Genomic DNA, 17806 nt, shown 5'->3' with positions numbered 1-17806 from the left:
TGAGTGACTGCATGGGGCTGAGTTGGAAGCTGGGATTAAACCACAACATAGTGTATCTCCTATTTTCTCTACTGTGAAAGGTAAAGGCTATTCATTATTGTTCCTTCCTGAAACTCGCCTGTCCTGCTCTATCCTCCTGCCCAAGGAAATAGTCTTAATTTTCTGAGCTCCTATTTCCTCTCTGGATTTTGAATAATATTCTTCACCTACTGAGTTTGAGTTTCCTGTGCCAGTTCACCTTAAATAAGTGTGGAATTTAAATTCCTGAGTAAATAACACTGTACCAGCCTAAAAAAAAAGAGGTCTTGAATTAACTTACCTTTGTAAATTATCAGCACAATATTCCTGGATGTGACTGAGGTTAAAGAGTTTAAGAATATCCACACACAGTGGATTTAAATTCATGCCCTAAACCATTTCAGTTTTCTTTATGGTGAGGCCTGAAAGCCTATAGACATTGATTAAATTACTTGTAATAAGATATTGCTGTAGTTATTACTATTTAAAACATAAATAATGTTCTTCTTTCAGGAGAACGTTTTTGTCCACAAGTAAGAAATAACTATGAAAAAAAATAAAATGTGCAACTTTATATTTTGGAACATATTTTATACAGGCATCTGCAGCATTGCTTCTTGGCTGATGGCCAGCAAAGCCATTAACAGTAACTAATGGCACAGAAGGAAATTTTCTTCCAGTACTATTTACTAATGGCTAGGAAAGAAAACTAAAAATAGACTTTACAAGTTTAGGTGCCAGACTGCAAAATCTGAGACCACTCTGTTAAGTTCTAGCTGCTCCACAGTTTTACACTCTCTGAAGTTCTGGGTCGCTGATTTCATCAATGAGAAGATTAGGAATGAAGCAAAGGAGGGAGATTTGACTCCATCTGTGCACTAATTCTCTTAATATTTTATTATTTTTCTCTAGTCCTGATATAAAACCATAATTAGAAACTGAATGTTTTGCTCCCTACTTCTGGTGGGTATTAGGAGTCAATTTTGAGCATGTCTGTCAAACATACACTGACCAAACTGCACAGACTCCTCTTTTTCATGATGTATGTCTAGTCCCTTCCCATGCCACTCCAGACATCCCATTAATCCTCGTCTCACAGAGTTTGTCTCTGTCCAGTTGCCCCAGACAATTCATTGATTAAATCTTCTTAAAGATGAAATGCTGAATTTGCACCTCACAGTAATTCCTCCGTTAAAGCTGTCTCTTGTGAGCCTCCTTTGGAAGATGAGACACTATCCCTTCTTCACCTTCCTTTCAAATTTCCACATTCTCTCTGTCTCCAAGGATTGCCAGCAGTTCATATCACCCACCAGCCAGTTTTGGAGATCCTACTCCCCCACAACTCTGCAATGAAGAAGCAGGTTTCACACCTCTGACACCCCACTCCATGCACCTTTGTGGCCTAAGACCACAACATAAGGGTACTAATTTTGCCCTCGATTAAATATCATGTGGCAACTGTGTGGCTTACAGTGCAATTTAAGACCTGATTTTGTATGATAACTCTTTCCCTTAATATCATGTTTTAATTTAGATTTATGATATGTCAATATAACTTGCTATAGGACTGAGATCTGGCACAGGGCTTTTGTTTAAAAAGCTGTGGAGCACTTCCTCCTTTGGTGGAGCTGGGTTTATTTGTTGATTTTCAGGTACAGAACTGTATTTCATTGTTAATTCAGTATCGATACAGAAGCAAAATCCTACCGTTTTAATAACATACCACTGTTTTAATAAAAGGAAGTAGTATAATTTCTCTGGCACAATAAGGAAATACAAACAGAACTCAAGTTTCATAAAGCTTTGTACAGTTTCAGTACAGATGATTCATTATAACTTACTTAGCATAAAACCTACAGACATGAGAAAATGGGGAAAAGAGCTTGTAGGGTGTTTTTCCTCTGGTGATGCTTTTTGAATTTGTTAGTTTATATTCTACCTGTCTTGAATCAGAAACCCTTTGTAAGAAATGGGAAATGATAACTTACAGAAATAAGTTCTTTTATGGACCAGGACAGACAAGTGCTTACCAGCAATATAAAAAAGAGAAACACGCAGGTAGCACTGCTAACTCTAACTCTTGCCTCTCTGACTCTTAGAGTATCACTTACAGGTACTTGAGTTGGGCAGCTGAGGTCTGAGTGGAGGAGACAGAAGGAAACTTGACAAAAACACGACTGAACTTGGTGCATTTCTTAACCATAGCTTTGACTTTAGTGCAGCTGTAATGGCGGGTTTATGGACTTATGGACTCCAGCTCAACTACAGTGCCACGACGCAGAAGACAGTGGCGATGCTGCTTCCATTCTGCAGAAAATAACTTCATAAGAGGAACTAAGTGTCTAAGACTTAGCTAAAATTACTCAAGACCATACTTCTTGCTTCTCCTGCTGCTAGGGAGACCCACCATTGAGAGTGGAGCATGGGCACAGAGAGCCACTTGGAAGAGAGCTTTGTAGAAAGGTTGGGAGGTCAAGGGCTGTAGTGCACATCCCTCTGGTTATTTCCGCTTTTTTAAAGGAAAAGTTTCTCTGTACAACATATAGGCAGACACACCACAAAAAGCTGGGAGAAAAATATAGGGCCTCTCTTTCCTGCTAGCTAGCAGGCTACAGGATTAGGGTCCCTTTACCTTTAATCCCAGTTTCTTGCTTCCTATCTGCAACTTCCGGTTGTAGCATGAAGAATGGTGTATGCATTTGAGCATACAAGGTGGGAGTGGGGAATGGAGAAGTTACATACTTTAAAAGGAAGTTTCCCACTTGCTGAATCACGGGAATATTGTGTATGTTCTTGCCAGCCCATGCTTACAAATAAAATCCTGACAGCACTCCTGCCTGAAAACTCCTCTGGATTTGTACATACAAGGATACCTCCTTTATCCATCCAAAACAACCATAGGTGAGAGATAGGAGCCTGCATGTTGAAATTGATTTAAGTAGCAGGAGTCATGGATCATCACAGCAGCTGACTTTAGGCAGTTTTGCACAGCCAAAATCTAAGCTACCAAGAGGTTCCCAAGTGCTGAAGATGTCTACCAAAAATCCTTTTGACTTAAGGTCTTGCTTAGGCACCTTCAGTGACATTTACATGCCCTGAAAAATGCCATTCTGTTTTTAGCTATTTCCTGGAATTGCAGCTACTCTGAGGTCAAAAGCAAGTTGAAGTAATCAATCTGTGCATTCACGTGTCAAGGATGCCTTTATATATGTCTTTCCTCTGGATGCAGACCATAGTATGAAACAAAGGCAGTGTCAGCTTCCACCCATAGCATTGCATGCACTCAACTACTACTGTTTAAATCCACGTCCAAACCCCTACAAATGTCATGTTCTCCTCTTTCCAGCAGTGTTTCATTGGAAAGAAAGCTTGATATAGGCACAGAAGAATTTGAGTCTTCTCTGAGCCACTAAGTACCTTAATACAGCTCTTGAAAGTGATATGAGAACAAGTACGCTGGTCCCCAGAGGAAAATCATACTTTGGGCTGTATAAGAGCTTTGTTATTTCTTTTGAAGCAGTGTATGAGGGGCCCTAGAGATGCAAACACTGATCTTCTCTGCTCCTCATATAACTAATGGCCTTGCTGGTGCCATCATTTCTGTCTCTTCTTCTGACTCATACTCTTCTACTTCTCTGACAGCAAACCGAGCCTTTGGCATTGGAGCTAGATTGTCTGCTCTGGTGAAGCGATGACGGCCACTTGAACTTCCTCTTTGACCTGGCAGATTGGATGGAGCTGCTCCTCTACCCAAGTGTGCCATTGGAATCAGTTCTTGGCGGTGCTTGGATTCCAGTGGCCGTAGTCGGGGCTGGGATCTCGACACTAATGGGAACGCAGCATCAGAGCCACTTCTATGCTGATCTAAAGAAAAATAGACAAATAACACATTTTTTAGAGAAAAGAGAAATGCCATGGTATTGGCAAGGAGAGATAAAGGGTATTCAATACAATATAATACCCTGGAACTGAAGCATTTTAAATAATTACTATAGAATAAGGGAGAAGTCAAGAACTAAAAATAGCCCTAATTTTTAATTTTCATCTCAAAGCTGATGTTTAAAATATTTTATTTATCTTATCTCAGCTCTGAAACCCCAGAGGATAAGCACATTCAGCTACCTTTTGGTGTCTCACAGACCTGCCCTGTGCCTTCACTGCAAGGGTGAAGGGCAAGAGTGAAATGCAAGAGTGTTCCTTTATGTAATTTGAATTTTCCTCAAATTTCACAAGTATACCTCGTGCCAAGGTATAAAGCATTTTGAAACCCACAGTGACAAAGAAGAAAACTCTAGTCCATTAAAAATCAAGTTTACCAGTGTCCTGTGACTAAGAAGAGGGAAGAGAAGGGTTTCATCTGAAACCAGGGGTGCTTTGATTTCTTTAGATGTCTCAGATCTGCTCCTACCAGCTTGCTTTGCTGTAAGTACATTGTGAAAATTTGCCTGCAATAAGCCAATAACTGGCATTCTCATCCTGTTGAGTTTATAGAATATACCTTTTCACTTTTCTTAAAGCCACTTTTAGTCTAACTACACAGTAGCAAAGTAGTTAATGTAAGAAACAGCTAACAATCTAAGTAGGAGGTTCTGGGATGTAAGCACAAAAGTCTATGAACAATAAAATTAGTCCAAATCCTGCTACAGTTAAAGTGCACATGTATTGCATATGGTCACTGAGTCAAAATTTAACAAATTATTGCAGATCCATAATTATTACATTATTGTAAGCTAATATTTATTTCACAGTTGGCACAGTAAAGCACTGCTGCTCATATGCCATGTGGACATACTACACCCTAAGCAGGATAGGATTTCTCAGATTTCAAGGGCTTCTACCTAGCCCTTTGGGAGCATTACTTCTTCAAAGTATGAATGATATATATTGCCAAAGAAATAATTCATAGAATCATAGACTGGTTAGGGTTGGAAGGGACCCTTAAGATCCCTTACTTCCAGGCCCCCTTCCATGAACAGGAAACCTTCCACTAGACCAGGTTCTCAGTCCTATTCAGCTTACTAATGAGCACCTCCAGGGATGGGGAGTCCATAACTTGGCTGGGCAACAACAACCTCTCTAGACAATTCATTTATGAGTGGCAAAAAGAGCTGATAGGTGACTTAAGGATCTAATTGTGGTCATTTCTGGCCTCTTAGTTACTAAACTTTCTGCACACGCTATATATAAGAGCTAAACCAAGCTTGCTGGAGGATGCTTTTTCCAGAAGGTCTCCCAGGCATAGACAGAAGGGATGACATTTATCTCTGCAAATGCATATGTGCATATATGAGGTTGTCACTCTAATTCCCTTCATACTGAGTACTTCTCTTTTTATTTTCCAAGTGCAATTCATCTCATCCCAAGAGTTTATGAGAGGACTTTAGGGTGGCTTTTTCCTGCTGAAGACACCTAAAATGGTGTTAATGCTACACAATGACCCTAAGATGGGACCAGAAGCTGGACCAAAAAGTCTATTTATTTGCATAGATCACAAGGCAGGGCTCAAATTCAGGCCTATCTAATAGTAAAAAAGTACCTCCATTCATTGCTTCAGGATTTAGCTCTCTCCCCACTAAAATAATATGCCTACCTCCTATAGCAGCATTTGGTCCCTTGAAAGTGTCTGCAGTGATTTTAGGTCTGAGACTGCTGTGTGGAACACTTTAAAGCTTTTAGAAAGACACATATCTCCTGTGATGATGCCCTGACAAAAAGGACAACAAAAATCCCCTTGAGTAACATTTATTTTCCCCTCTGAGTAGATCCTATTGGTTTCCATTTTGCTGTCGTCATGTGTGGGTGCCCATACAAGACTTAGGATGGAGTGTTTAAGGCAAGAACCAAAGACAGTGAAAGGAAGAATCTTGGGAAGTCCAGGGAGAAACTAGTGCAGGAAAATAAAGGAAAAGGAGGATAAAAAGGGCCAGTCAGTACATGTGTCCAGTAATGCCCTGCACTTGATCCACACAGTTTATCCTGTTTTTTTCATTTGACTGTACTTCTGACTGTGTTCCTCTATTAGCAGCTCCCTATACTGTGTGCTTGTGTGTGTGGAGGGCTGAGTGTCAGCAACTGGAGGGACTGGGATGCATCTGTCAGTGCAAAATTGCTGGCAATCATCAAGCCAGAGTAGCCATTAAGTAGGATAAGAGGCTTGGGAACTGCCTATTGGAGCAACCACGAGTTTGGAACAAAGACTGAGGAGGGCAGAAGGTCTGTAAGCTGACTACTGGAAGAAACACAAGGTCCAGAGCAGTGACTGAAGAGACCATGGGATCTGTGGTTGGCTACTAGTAAGGCCATAATCTGGACTGGGTACCAAAGAGAGGTTTGCATGTGTGTGTCCCTGTGTGTGAGGAGAGGAGACCAGGGGATCCAGGAAGCTGCTCCAGCGAAGACTGACTGTCCAAGGCCAGCTACTGGAGGGTCCTACAATATATGGAGTGAAGACCATGTCTCTGTGTGCATGTGTGTGCGTATGTGTAGGGCTGCGTACCAGCAGCTGTTATGGGGCTGTGTCCCCAGGGGCTTACATGCCCAAGTGCCACCAAATGTGCAGATCGAAGGTCCAGGGCCAGCTACTGAGAGAAGCATGTATGTCAGGCCAGTTGCTGGGGATTCAGATAGCATGTATGTATTTATAGTTTTTCACTAACAGTCTGTCAGCCTCATCAGCCAGAGAGGGGACAAGGATGACGCCATCAGTGCTGTTTGCATTTGTGTGAGCACTGTGCCATGTCTGTGCTGCTTTCTGTGTCTAGCTGTGTGTACACGTGCACTGAATTTTGGTGTGGGGCTGTGCATTGGGAATACCTGCTCAGTCTTGGTACCTGCAGGACCTGGGGGCATGGAGCTCCATCAGTCTCACCTGGACTGGGCTACAGGTTCAGCAACTCACAATAATTTTGCATACAGTTTTGTCTGTGGGGCTGCAGGGAACACATAATTTGTGTTCTTGGGCTTGGCCAGGTGGAATTGCAGGGATCACAGGAATGTTTGTTCAGGAGGGAAAAAGAGAAAAGTAGGAGGTGCTGGAACAAAACAGAAACTGCTGCGGTAATGATCATATAAACAACACAGATAAAACAGAAAGGAGAGAAGGGTGTAGCTCATTTAAAGAGGCCATGGACTTCCATGGGAGTATTCACGTAGTACTGTTAAATCCACCAAACAACTGGCCAAGTTTCTTTTGCGGCTGGAGTAGGATACAGAGTAAAGTGTTTCCATTACCTGTAAAAGTAACATGCCTGGCTTTCCTTCTAGTGGACTGGCGTGGACCCTGAGGCAAGGAGAGGTAGCGTACTTCCTTGGCGTTAACCTGTGTAGGAGACAGAAGTGTGTTCAGTGCCCGTGGTTGCCTCCACTTGGCACTTACTTGGTGAAACAGTAAAGAGGGATGGTAATATGCTGTACCTTTACAGCCAGATTTTGAGAGGTATGATCAATGGTTAATTTGGATGGTTGAACTCAACATCAGCTCCAGTGAGAATGTCTGTCTGATATAATAGTCATAGGGTTTTTTTACCATCAGTGGAGAAAAACATGTTCTTCTAAGATAAACCTTTCTTATTTCAGGTGAAAAATTTAAATACAAATCATGTATCCAAAAAGAACTTATTTCTCTTCCTTAGCCGTGATTATCTCAGCTGTAAATGTCTGTGCTGTTCAGTGCCTACCTTTGGTCAGACAAATCTCTCACTGATTGAGAGCCCAAATTGTCAACATGCCAGACACTTTGCATCAGGCCTTTTTTGATTACACTATACTTTGCACACGCAAAATCAATGCAAGTTACATTATTTTACCACAAGCAGCCAGAGTAGCTGATTTCTGACCAATGTATAGAGATCAGACATGAAAACTTTGCTGTTCACATGCTAAGTGAAGCTCTTTCTTCTTAGGTGCTGCATGAGCATACCGGGGGAAATATCCATTTTAATTATAGCAAAGAGCACATAAAAATGGGTGTCTTTCCATACTTGCAGAGAAGCAGAGGCAATTTTACATAAATAGCAGATAGATAACAGGTACCGGTCTACCCCAAGGCAAGCTGTTTCCCTTCCTGCAACTTTGCCTCAGGCTGTGTTCCCGACGGATGAGGATTTCTTGCGCTTGTTTCTCACTTGTGTTAGTAGGTAGATTGTGCCGGTTGTATGCTGGTGCCTGAAACAGAAAATGCACCCAGCTCATTTCTGTTGCATTTGCAATGTTAATCAGTCTGGTCAATCACAGGGCCAAGGGGACATCTGCCTCAGCTCAGTCACCAGCTCACCACAGAGCTCTCTGGTATCTCATGGCAAAATGCAGTCATGCACAAACCTCACTGCCAGGGCAAGATGCGAGGAAGCACGAACACAGCTCTAAGTCTCAGACCTCAAGGGCTGCATTTTGATGCCATTTTTGATAGCCTCTTTCCTGCTCATAGTGCAGGTATATAAAATACACCTGCCTAAGAAGGTTATTCTCATCTGGGCTTGTCATCTCTTTGTCATCTCTTTTCTCATCACACATTTGGGAGCTACAGATATGATGCAGGTCCCAAAAAAGAGATAACTGGTGAACTCAGCTCTGAGCTTTGGTACTAATGCTACTGAGCATGGAGCAAGCTTCAGATGCACTCAGGAACAAAGAATGTATCTCCAGAATGAGATGTACAGCTGAGTTACCTTTCCATACTTGGACAAACTACAAATTAATATTACCCTAAAACTGAGCATCATTTAAGACAAGCTTTTTAGTTTATTGCATATATCTAGTGAAATGAAGGAAATCATTATCTGCCTTAAAGAGAAAAATTCATTGAAATTTATAAATGCTCTTAAAAAGTAGAATCTGATCTTAGTCTCATGTGCAAGGCTGCTTGTAAAGCTGGTCTGCTAAGCCAGAGCTTTTCAGAGCTGAAAAAAAGTGGTAGAAGTGGCCTTATTTTTCTTCCAATCTTTCATTTCCAAAAGCACAGCATTGTCAATACTACACAGGAAATGACTGGCAAAAATAGCCATTAATGTAATTGATTTTGAAGAGGGAGAGTTCATTTCAGTAAGCTAACTATATATGCAAATTGTCGCTGGTAAGATAAGAAATTAATATCATAAGGATAATTAGCCATGGCAAATCAAACAACGTTAGGAATGAATAACATATTAATAATGCCACATTTAAATGAGCAGGCCCTACCATTTTCTAGTACACGTGTGTTACATGAGTTAGCCCTGTTTATCAGCATAATTTCAAGGTTACTCTAATACATCCTCTACCACTCATTGCTGTGGGTGAGCACTCACTTGTCTATTCAGTGACCAAGACTGGATTAAGTAGATACCATACCCTGGGCTGCGTCAGGGTCAGTGCAAATTTCTGCAAAACAAATCCCTGCTGAGGTATTATCACACCATTTTTACAGAGAAAAAAAACCAAAACACTTAAATGTGTAAAATGAAGCTCCGGAGGACGTGGAAATTTTTTTCCTTCGTTTTTTTCCTCCTGTGGCGCGGGTAAATGCCGCTCCCACGCAGGGCTGCGCAGTGTTTGCCGGCGCTGGTCCGCCCGCCCCCGCAGCGGAGTTTCGCTGCTGCCAGAGCCCTGCCAGCCCTGCCTCCCACAGCCAGGCTGCCCTCCCGGGAGCCCGGGAAGCCAAGAGAAGGCGGCTTCCCATCCAGACAGCTGTGCAGCGAGGGAAGCCTGACCTCTACAGCTCATTCATAGATTTTCCTGACTTTTCTCGCTGCCGTCAGGGTGAAGCCGATGGAAAAAAAAAGCCCCAGCTTTCATTTATTCCACCCAGATCAGTGCCCAAGCCCGGGGTTCTTCCCTGCTTGCCCTCCCCGGTCGGCTGGGAGCGGCTGCGGGCTCCCAGCTCCCAGCAGGTGCCCCGGCACGGGGAGGGCAAACAAGAGCTGCGGGTCTGCAAACAGAGCGCGACAGCCGGTGGCTCACACACCCTTTGTCGCACTTGGTACAGGTTGTGTGCCAGGACATCTCTCATGGACTCCACCTCTGCGGGGGACAGCCTGCGCGCACGCTGGTTCCTGCTGCTCCTGTAAATAAAAGGGAAAATTAAATACGATATTAATGAGCTGATTAAATACTAATACCATTAAATAATGCACAGTCTATTTTTAGTGCTAGAACAGAAGGATATGAAGAGCCTTTCAGTGACCAGCAACACCTGGAAATCATCCAAAGATGAACAAAAAAAAGGTCAAATTTTGCTCTTTCATGGGTTTTATCCATACAGTGGGTAGTCAAATTGGGCCCTAAGTCGTCATACAGCTGGCAGCAGAAACTCTTCTTTCTTAAATAAGAACTTCTTTCTCCATAAAGAAGTTCCTATTTAAGGATTAGATTAGGCCATAGCCAGCTCAAGAAAGCACTGAAAGTTCCCTCCTCTGTCTGAATAAAGACCTCAGCATGGTCTAGCAGTCTGGGCCTTGTCATCTTACTGATTTTTACTCCTTTGAGAAAGTGAAGAAAATCCTTAAGAATGAAAGAGTATGCCAATTGTGAAGCCTGAGAGACCTGCCCTGTGGTGAGGAGCACATATAGAGTTTCCTTGCTGCTGAAAGTGTTTCTCCATTTGAAATGAAAGAAGTACCTAAAAGATTGTGGTTTTAAAAAACTTTGACAAGCCCACAGTCACTTGTAGCTGCCTGGTTTTTTCACTAGCAAAACAGTGGAGGAGGGCTGCGGTGAAATGTTATCGGGTTTCACTGCATCAGTCAATCACTGTGAGAGGTAGTGTTCAGATGAACTCCCAGGAAAAGAAAGGGAAATAGATAGTGATCATCCAGGATGAATCAGTCTGGGTTCATCTAGTTGTTTCTGACTTTTTCCTTTCTCCATGTTGTTTTCTTGCCTCTTAAAAAAAAAAAAAAAGTGATTGCAAGTGTTTGTTTTCAGCTGTTGTCCTAAAGTGATGTCTGTAAATTGTGCAATCAAAAAATTGATGATGATCAATGTACAGTATTGCCAAAGATTTGTGTGTGTCTATCTCATACTTCCTCTAAAATAAATTTAAAACTTTTAATGGCAAAGGAAGATGGATCTCAAGCTAAACTGAGATTATGATGTAAACATAGGAAAAAGGCTGGAATTTGCAATTACATCTAGTTTAACAATATTACCACTGTTTTGTTCTATAATCTAACATGAACATCTTGAAAACTTTTAGGACCGACCTGAACTGCCTCAATTCTATATTTTACTGCCTCTCACCATCAAGTAGACAGTGATCCCTGGTGCCCTGGCCCTGTCCAAAGCCTCTGGAATATAAGAGTTAATTCCTAATATGTTTCAAGGTTTCGGGATGTGTTTTCATTCTGCCATCAGACTAAAACTGAGATCTGACATTTTTTTTTTGTGAAGTAAAACCAGAGAGAAATTAACAACAGACTAAGGTATAGTATCAGAACTAGGACTGGGATAAGCAAGAGGTTAAGGACCTCACTGAAGCATGAGAGACCCATGAGTCTGCCACTGAGCTGCTGGCAAGTCAGTGTGACAGAAAAGGACTGCCTTTCTGGATTTGACAAGGAATCTTATCTTGTCCCTGACAAATACTTCCCAACAAATATTTAATTGATATTCATCAAGTCTCAACAATTGTAGCAACAACAAAGTTATTTAGTTACCATTAGGAAAAAAAGACCTTCAGCGCTGCCCAATTCCAGGCTGGCTGGGTGGGTGGGTGCATGGGTTGGTTGGTTCCCTTTTCATTTGCTTTCAGCTCCCAGAGATAACACTGAGAGGATCCAGGGATGCTACATAAGGCTTGGGTGTACTGCACCTTTACTCCAGCTGGGTGTGGTGTGCCTCAGACTGGAGTTCAGCCCATGTATCCTGCCTTCCACAGCAAGGAATCCAGACTCCCTGCCGTCAGCAGCCCCCATCTGATGTCCCTTTGGACAACAGGGAGACCCTAGGTATACCTGGGAAAGTACACACAAACACAAACCCTGGGGACTGTCAACAAGTATTGGTCTCTAAAATACAGGCTTGGCTCATTTGTGTAATGCAAATGGAACTGGAATAGTTGCTGCAGGTGGCTTTGACATCACAGGGAACAACTGCCTCCCTGCTTTGTGCTTCACTGAATGTGTCCACAGGGTCTTTATCCCTTACGGTTGGGCATAAATATGGGAAAGGATCTAAATAGGGAAAAGCTTGACTCCACTGTGGAGACACCAGATTCTCTCTTTACTTTTCCAGCTGCATACCTGACTTTCTCCACATGCCAGCACAGAAGTAGCCAGTTCTAAGTCGTTTAAAAGCTTATTATTTCACTCTTGAAGTGAATTAAATAGAATAAATAAAACTCCTTGAGTTTCAGTTCAGCTGGGGTAACAAGAGAACAAATAGCATGAAGATAATCTATATTGTTCTGGAGCACAAATAAAAAACAGTCATTCCTTTCATGGGATTGGATATTAACCTACCCAACTGATAACAATGCATATATATGGTAATAAGGAATAGATTGCTTTTACATTTTGCAATACCTTAAGAAAGGACTTTCAAAAAACCCCAAATATGTTCGGTATGTTACCGAACATGTGAAGTAATCCTTATTGAAACAATTTCTTTGTTCTTATTGAATCTTCCAACATGTTACAACAAAGAATAGCACAGGATATATATATGTGATGAAAAAAATTATAATACACCACGAAAACTGTCTCTCTGTAATGATAGCCATGACAGTATATCTTTCTTCCTTAGATATGGAGATAGTTGATACTTGATACATTGATGCTTGCACAATCTGTGTAATACTATTTTTCATATTATATCTAAAATTTTGGACTTTGTAAACTCTCCATTAATCTTCACTAGTCCTGTGAAGGAATAACATTATTGGGCACAGCTCTCTCATAACTGTACTACCACAAATGACAACACACTTGGTTCTGATCTGTACTGTATTGATATGTTTTAAGATTTACCAAAGCCAACATTGCACCAATATGAAGCCAACATTAAGTAAACTCAGTATCAAACCATCTTTTTCTCTAATGGTCATATTTCCTACAATTTCCTACAAAAAACAGCCATAAACCCAAAGTTTTGATAATATCTCCTAGACTCTGCTTTTGCCATTTCCATCCTTATTTATAAGGCTTCTATTCTCCAAAACATCATAACCAAATGCTCTGCTTTCATTCAAATGTGGATTTTTTGTTGCACAATCCATGGGCAAATTTTTTCACTCTGCACTGGAAATACTGTGAATTGGACACCCACTCCACCTGCAGGAATCACACCAGCATGAATGAAATTCTGCTAATCCACAGTCTTGGAGATCTGCTTTGATTCTTATAAAGTAAATCTCTTTGTGTGCATAAAGGCTGCAAAACTGATCAGAAGTGTGAGTGACAGTTTTCTCACTACTCTGACACTGCTAATAATGCTTTACTTGCCATACATTGGAATTTTATTTCAAATCTCCTCTTGTTCATGGCCAGAGTTTTGTATCCTCCCTGAAGACAGGGACTTTGGGTACACGCTGTCTCAATTATATCAATCAGACAATTTATAAATACACTTAGAAACCTTTTACACAGGTTCATTTAATTGCTGTGAGGAATGGCAACAGGAACTGCTGTATTGGCTCAGACCAAAGGTCCAGCTAGCTCAATATCTTGTCTCCTGCAGTGCTCAACAGCAGACACTTATCAATGAACAGAGGTGGGAAAACGTGTATTTTCCTAGAACTCTCACAGCCTGCAAGATCAGAATGGTTTTGAGCCACAGGCTGCTTTTTTGAAGTTGACACTTCATTTTTATAAAGGCTTTCTCATCAGAGGATGAAGCATAGTAAAATTCAATTATAGCCAGAGTAGAGACAGCAAAAATTAGTCCATCATATCAGCTGTTTATTAAAGAGTATTTTTCAATCTAAATTCTCAGCTCAGGAGAGAATTTCTGAACTCTGATGGAGCAATTTTTCTTCTTTTCTCTCTCCCTTGGGAAAAGAAGAGGGATGTGGTTTGACTGCCATGGATTGTCTAACAACCTTGCACATTTTCTCTTGGCTCAGAATGGTTAAGGGATTACAGCAGACAGAAAGGAGCCTGACATACATGCAAGTTTTTTTAATATCATCCATTCACCAAAGAATAATTTAGAGAGAAAAGGTCTAGGTCTTACACTGCGTGCTGACATCAGTACAAGAAAGCAGATTGATCTTGACATGATTAAGCCAAAGTTTCAAGAGAGATTTTAATTTAATATCCAGTTGATATTTGGATTTTCTCTTATTGGCAGAGATCATCATTCAAAAAAAATAATATGCTGGACCCTCCCAGAGGCTGCTGCAAAATGGAGAGCGGTTTAAGGATGCAACAGGGAAGAGCAGGCAACAGCAACAGTGGGCAGCAAGAGCCTGGGAAAGAATTTGTGGAGGCAAGTGCCTTCAGCAGTACCTGTACTCTGGACAGTGTGATGCAAGGTGAGGATAAATACATGCATGTCAGTTATGGTGTGCAGGAGGGAAGATTTGTGCAGACTATTCTCCTAGAGGGTAGTTCCCTCCGTTCCCTCTGGAGATCCCACCAGTTTTGTCCCCTGGTCAGTCTGATACCAAGTTGCATTACTGTTTGATAGAATCATAGAATGGCTTGCATCTGGTTCCAAACCCACCACAATGAGCAGGGACATCCTCAACTCTTGTCAGGTTGTTCAAAACCCCATCACATCCAACCTTGAATGTTTCCCAGGATGAGGCATCTACCACCTCCCAGAGCAACCTGTTCCAGCTTTTCACCACCCTCATCCTAAGAAAGTTCTTGTACCTAGTCTGAATCTACCTTCTCCTAGTCCTGTTGCTACAAAGCCTCCTAAAAGGCCTGTCCCCATCTTTCTTGTAAGCCCTCTTTAAGTACTGAAAAGTTACAATCAAGTTTTCCCAGGGCCTTCTCTTCTCCAGGTTAAACAGCCCAAACTGTCTCAGCATTGTCTCGTAAGAGAGGCGCTTCAGCCTGCTTTGTGGCGCTCCTCTGGACCTGCTCCAACAGGTCCATGTCTTTCCTGTACTGAGGATCCCAAAGCTGGACATAGTACTGTAGAGTCTCACAAGGACAGAGCAGCAGGAGAGAATCCCCTCCCTCAACCTGCTGGCCATGCTACTTTTGATGCAGGATATGGTTTGTCTTTCTGGGCTGCAAGTCCGCGTTGACAGTTCATGTCCAGCATTTCCACCAGAAGCATTCTCAAGTCCTTCTTGGCAGGCTGCTCTCAGTGTTTAATTGGACAAAATTGTTTGTTTGGGAAATACCAAAATATGGCAAGACGGTTACAGGTTTGCAAACTGGAGTTGCAAAAATTGCAAATGCTACAAAGAAATCTGCTCTCAGAAAAAAATTCATGGTTGGGATAATGGAGTCAGGAGCAGTATGCAGGTCTCTCAGCACCTGGCAGGAATTAACGAAACCCACTGGCCAGGTAAGCGATAAGTACATCTGTCTTGGGTCACTACTGTGATTTAAAGCAACTGGAGTGGCTTCTGTACCTGACTCATGGTTCAGGAGTGCCCATCATCGAAAAGAAACAGAGAAAATGTCCATGGATTTAATTTTCACTCTCTGAGCGAAGTGCAAATATGACAAACACCAAATTGCACCTGCTCTTCTCATAACTGTCTTCTTTTTGCTTATATTTCAATTGAAGTCATGGAATACCTTGGGTACTTCCTCATTTTTGTCCCGTTCTTTCCAGCCCCTACTCTGCAAAGGGTTGGGAGGTTGGTACTCACTGTAAAGAAGTAGAGGATGATTTTGAAATTTTCATGCCACTCTCAGCCATCTCAATGGCCAGTTTTATCTCCATCTTTTTGTACAATGCCACAAGGCTGGATTTGGGCTGGTGTTCCCGAATTAAAATTTTCTTCAAATACTTATTGTCAAACTTCTTAAATCTGCAAAAGAGATAACAAAATCAAAGGGTAAAAAAGGAAATATGTTTTCATTTCTGTAGTACAAGCTGATCTTCATTCAAATGCACACATCTACAATTCAGTGGTGGAAGCTGAATACAAATTAGAGGCACCTGTGGACTCCTGAAGGCCTGGTGAGCAGAGACTTTTAGGGGGATATTTGGCATAGTCTACTGGTCCGCAGAGATTGCAGAGCCCGCTAGACAAAAGAAAGAAACAAGCTGCAATCAGAGCAAAAAACAGGGCTGCATGTATGTTTGCATATTACACTGCCACATTTGTCAGAAAAGAATATGGGCAGTCTCCAGGCTTTTGTACAAATGTTGTATTATAGTAGGGCATAACAGCAGCAGCTGCTCTTACTGTAATCCTGGCCTATTCAGCCAGTCACCAATGAGGCTCTAAGTGGCCCAGCAGTTACAGTAGTTAGGGCCCATTACATTGCTGATAATTTTGAATCCTGACAATTAGAGCGGAGAAAATACATTTCTTTGTACTCTGAATAACAGAGAAATTGAAAGGACCCCAAAATACCATGTGCTTGCATGCTGCAGATTGTAAAATATCGCTAATGTGTGGCATAATTTGAATGCGAATGTGTGTGTGTGTCTTGGAACAGGTACGTGCTTTCAGGCAGACATTTAGCAGAACAACAATAGATTTTCAGCAGAGCAACAGTTCTGTTTCTTTCAAAGGAACAGTTTACCACAGCAAGGTAAGATGCTCCACAATGCTGGGAAAAGTACTACAGCATTTGTATATTTTTTTCCTTAGCAAAGGCCATTTTTTATTCATTAGTAGCAGAGGTAGGGACACAAATGTTTGCACGGGGATTAGAGCTCTTAATGTTTTTCTGTGTAACAGAAAGCCTCCTGTATTGTCATCACTTAGGTAATTAATTCTGATACACAACTTTAAAGTTGCATAGATAGGTTTAGGGATTATTTTTCATATAATCTTCTTACATTAAATGTCTTCAGACACAGTGTGTTTTTTGAATCTGTCTGTGAACCAAAATACTACATTTATGGCTAGTTTGGGCAAAATTCTCTTTTCAGAGCTATCAGGTAGATGTGAGACAAAGAGATAGCATTTACTCACAGGTATGTGTAAATGCAGCTATTTCAATGGATTTACTGCTCCAACAGAGATTTGTTCCGTTTATTGACCGCACAGACAGTGATGTGGTCCCAGCAGATGGATGTCCTAAAGCTATCTCTGGACTGTCAGAGCCAAAAAGGTATTTTTAGTTTCGGGGTTTGCCCTAGTACATTATATTGTTACTCCCCACTGGGACAAGAATTGGGTGCAAACTAGTCATCCTCTTCCCACTGTTAATTCCTGGTTTCCATAGGGAGAAATCCAGTCATGAAAGGACTTGCCACGTGTCCCAGCAGACACCCTTGGCTGGGTTACTGGAGTCCAGTACTGAAAGGTCAGACAGGATTCCAGCACGGAAGTCTGGGCATAGCTAGGATAACGAGGGATAACTTTTAGCCCACAGTATCCTAATAAGATGTTTGGGGGAAAGAAAAATCGGTCTTTCCCCTACTTCCCTTCACATGCTCTGGTGGTGGCCACACCACACATGTCCACAGGGCTCCCTTAGGGAAAAGGTAGAGGGAACAGCACATTCATCTCTTCTGGACAGTGCTTGGAAGAGCCACAAAGCTTCACAAAACCACCTCATCCTGCTTATGGAAGAGACAAGGCGGGCCCTGCATTTCTGAGTGAGCACTAGCTCGAGAGTATCTGCTTATGTTACTGGATGGTTAAATTCAAACAATCCCTTCAGCACTCTTATTTTAGATATTACTGAATGCAAAGACCTGTAAGGACAGGTGACTTATTATTACTGAA

At 41.7% G+C, this 17806-nt stretch overlaps 1 protein-coding gene across 2 annotated transcripts in view; it reads right to left on the bottom strand.

Moving 5' to 3' along the window:
- Positions 1 to 3111: 3111 nt before the first annotated feature.
- The window catches only part of SLC9A4 (solute carrier family 9 member A4), a 33845-nt gene continuing 19150 nt past the window's right edge, over positions 3112 to 17806 (bottom strand). For both annotated transcript variants that reach the window (XM_048326227.1, XM_048326218.1), the window contains 5 exons: positions 15767 to 15928; positions 9959 to 10055; positions 8050 to 8181; positions 7249 to 7336; positions 3112 to 3882 (listed from right to left, as the gene is read on the bottom strand). In XM_048326227.1, coding sequence (XP_048182184.1) covers positions 3584 to 3882; positions 7249 to 7336; positions 8050 to 8181; positions 9959 to 10055; positions 15767 to 15928 — 778 coding nt within the window. In that variant the 3' untranslated portion in view covers positions 3112 to 3583. The remainder of the gene's footprint in view (positions 3883 to 7248; positions 7337 to 8049; positions 8182 to 9958; positions 10056 to 15766; positions 15929 to 17806) is intronic.

This window comes from Corvus hawaiiensis, chromosome 2 (assembly GCF_020740725.1).
Source record: "Corvus hawaiiensis isolate bCorHaw1 chromosome 2, bCorHaw1.pri.cur, whole genome shotgun sequence".
Classification (NCBI taxonomy): domain Eukaryota; kingdom Metazoa; phylum Chordata; class Aves; order Passeriformes; family Corvidae; genus Corvus; species Corvus hawaiiensis.
Note: the sequence above shows the minus strand (reverse complement) of the source record. Positions and strands in the feature narration are given on the sequence as shown.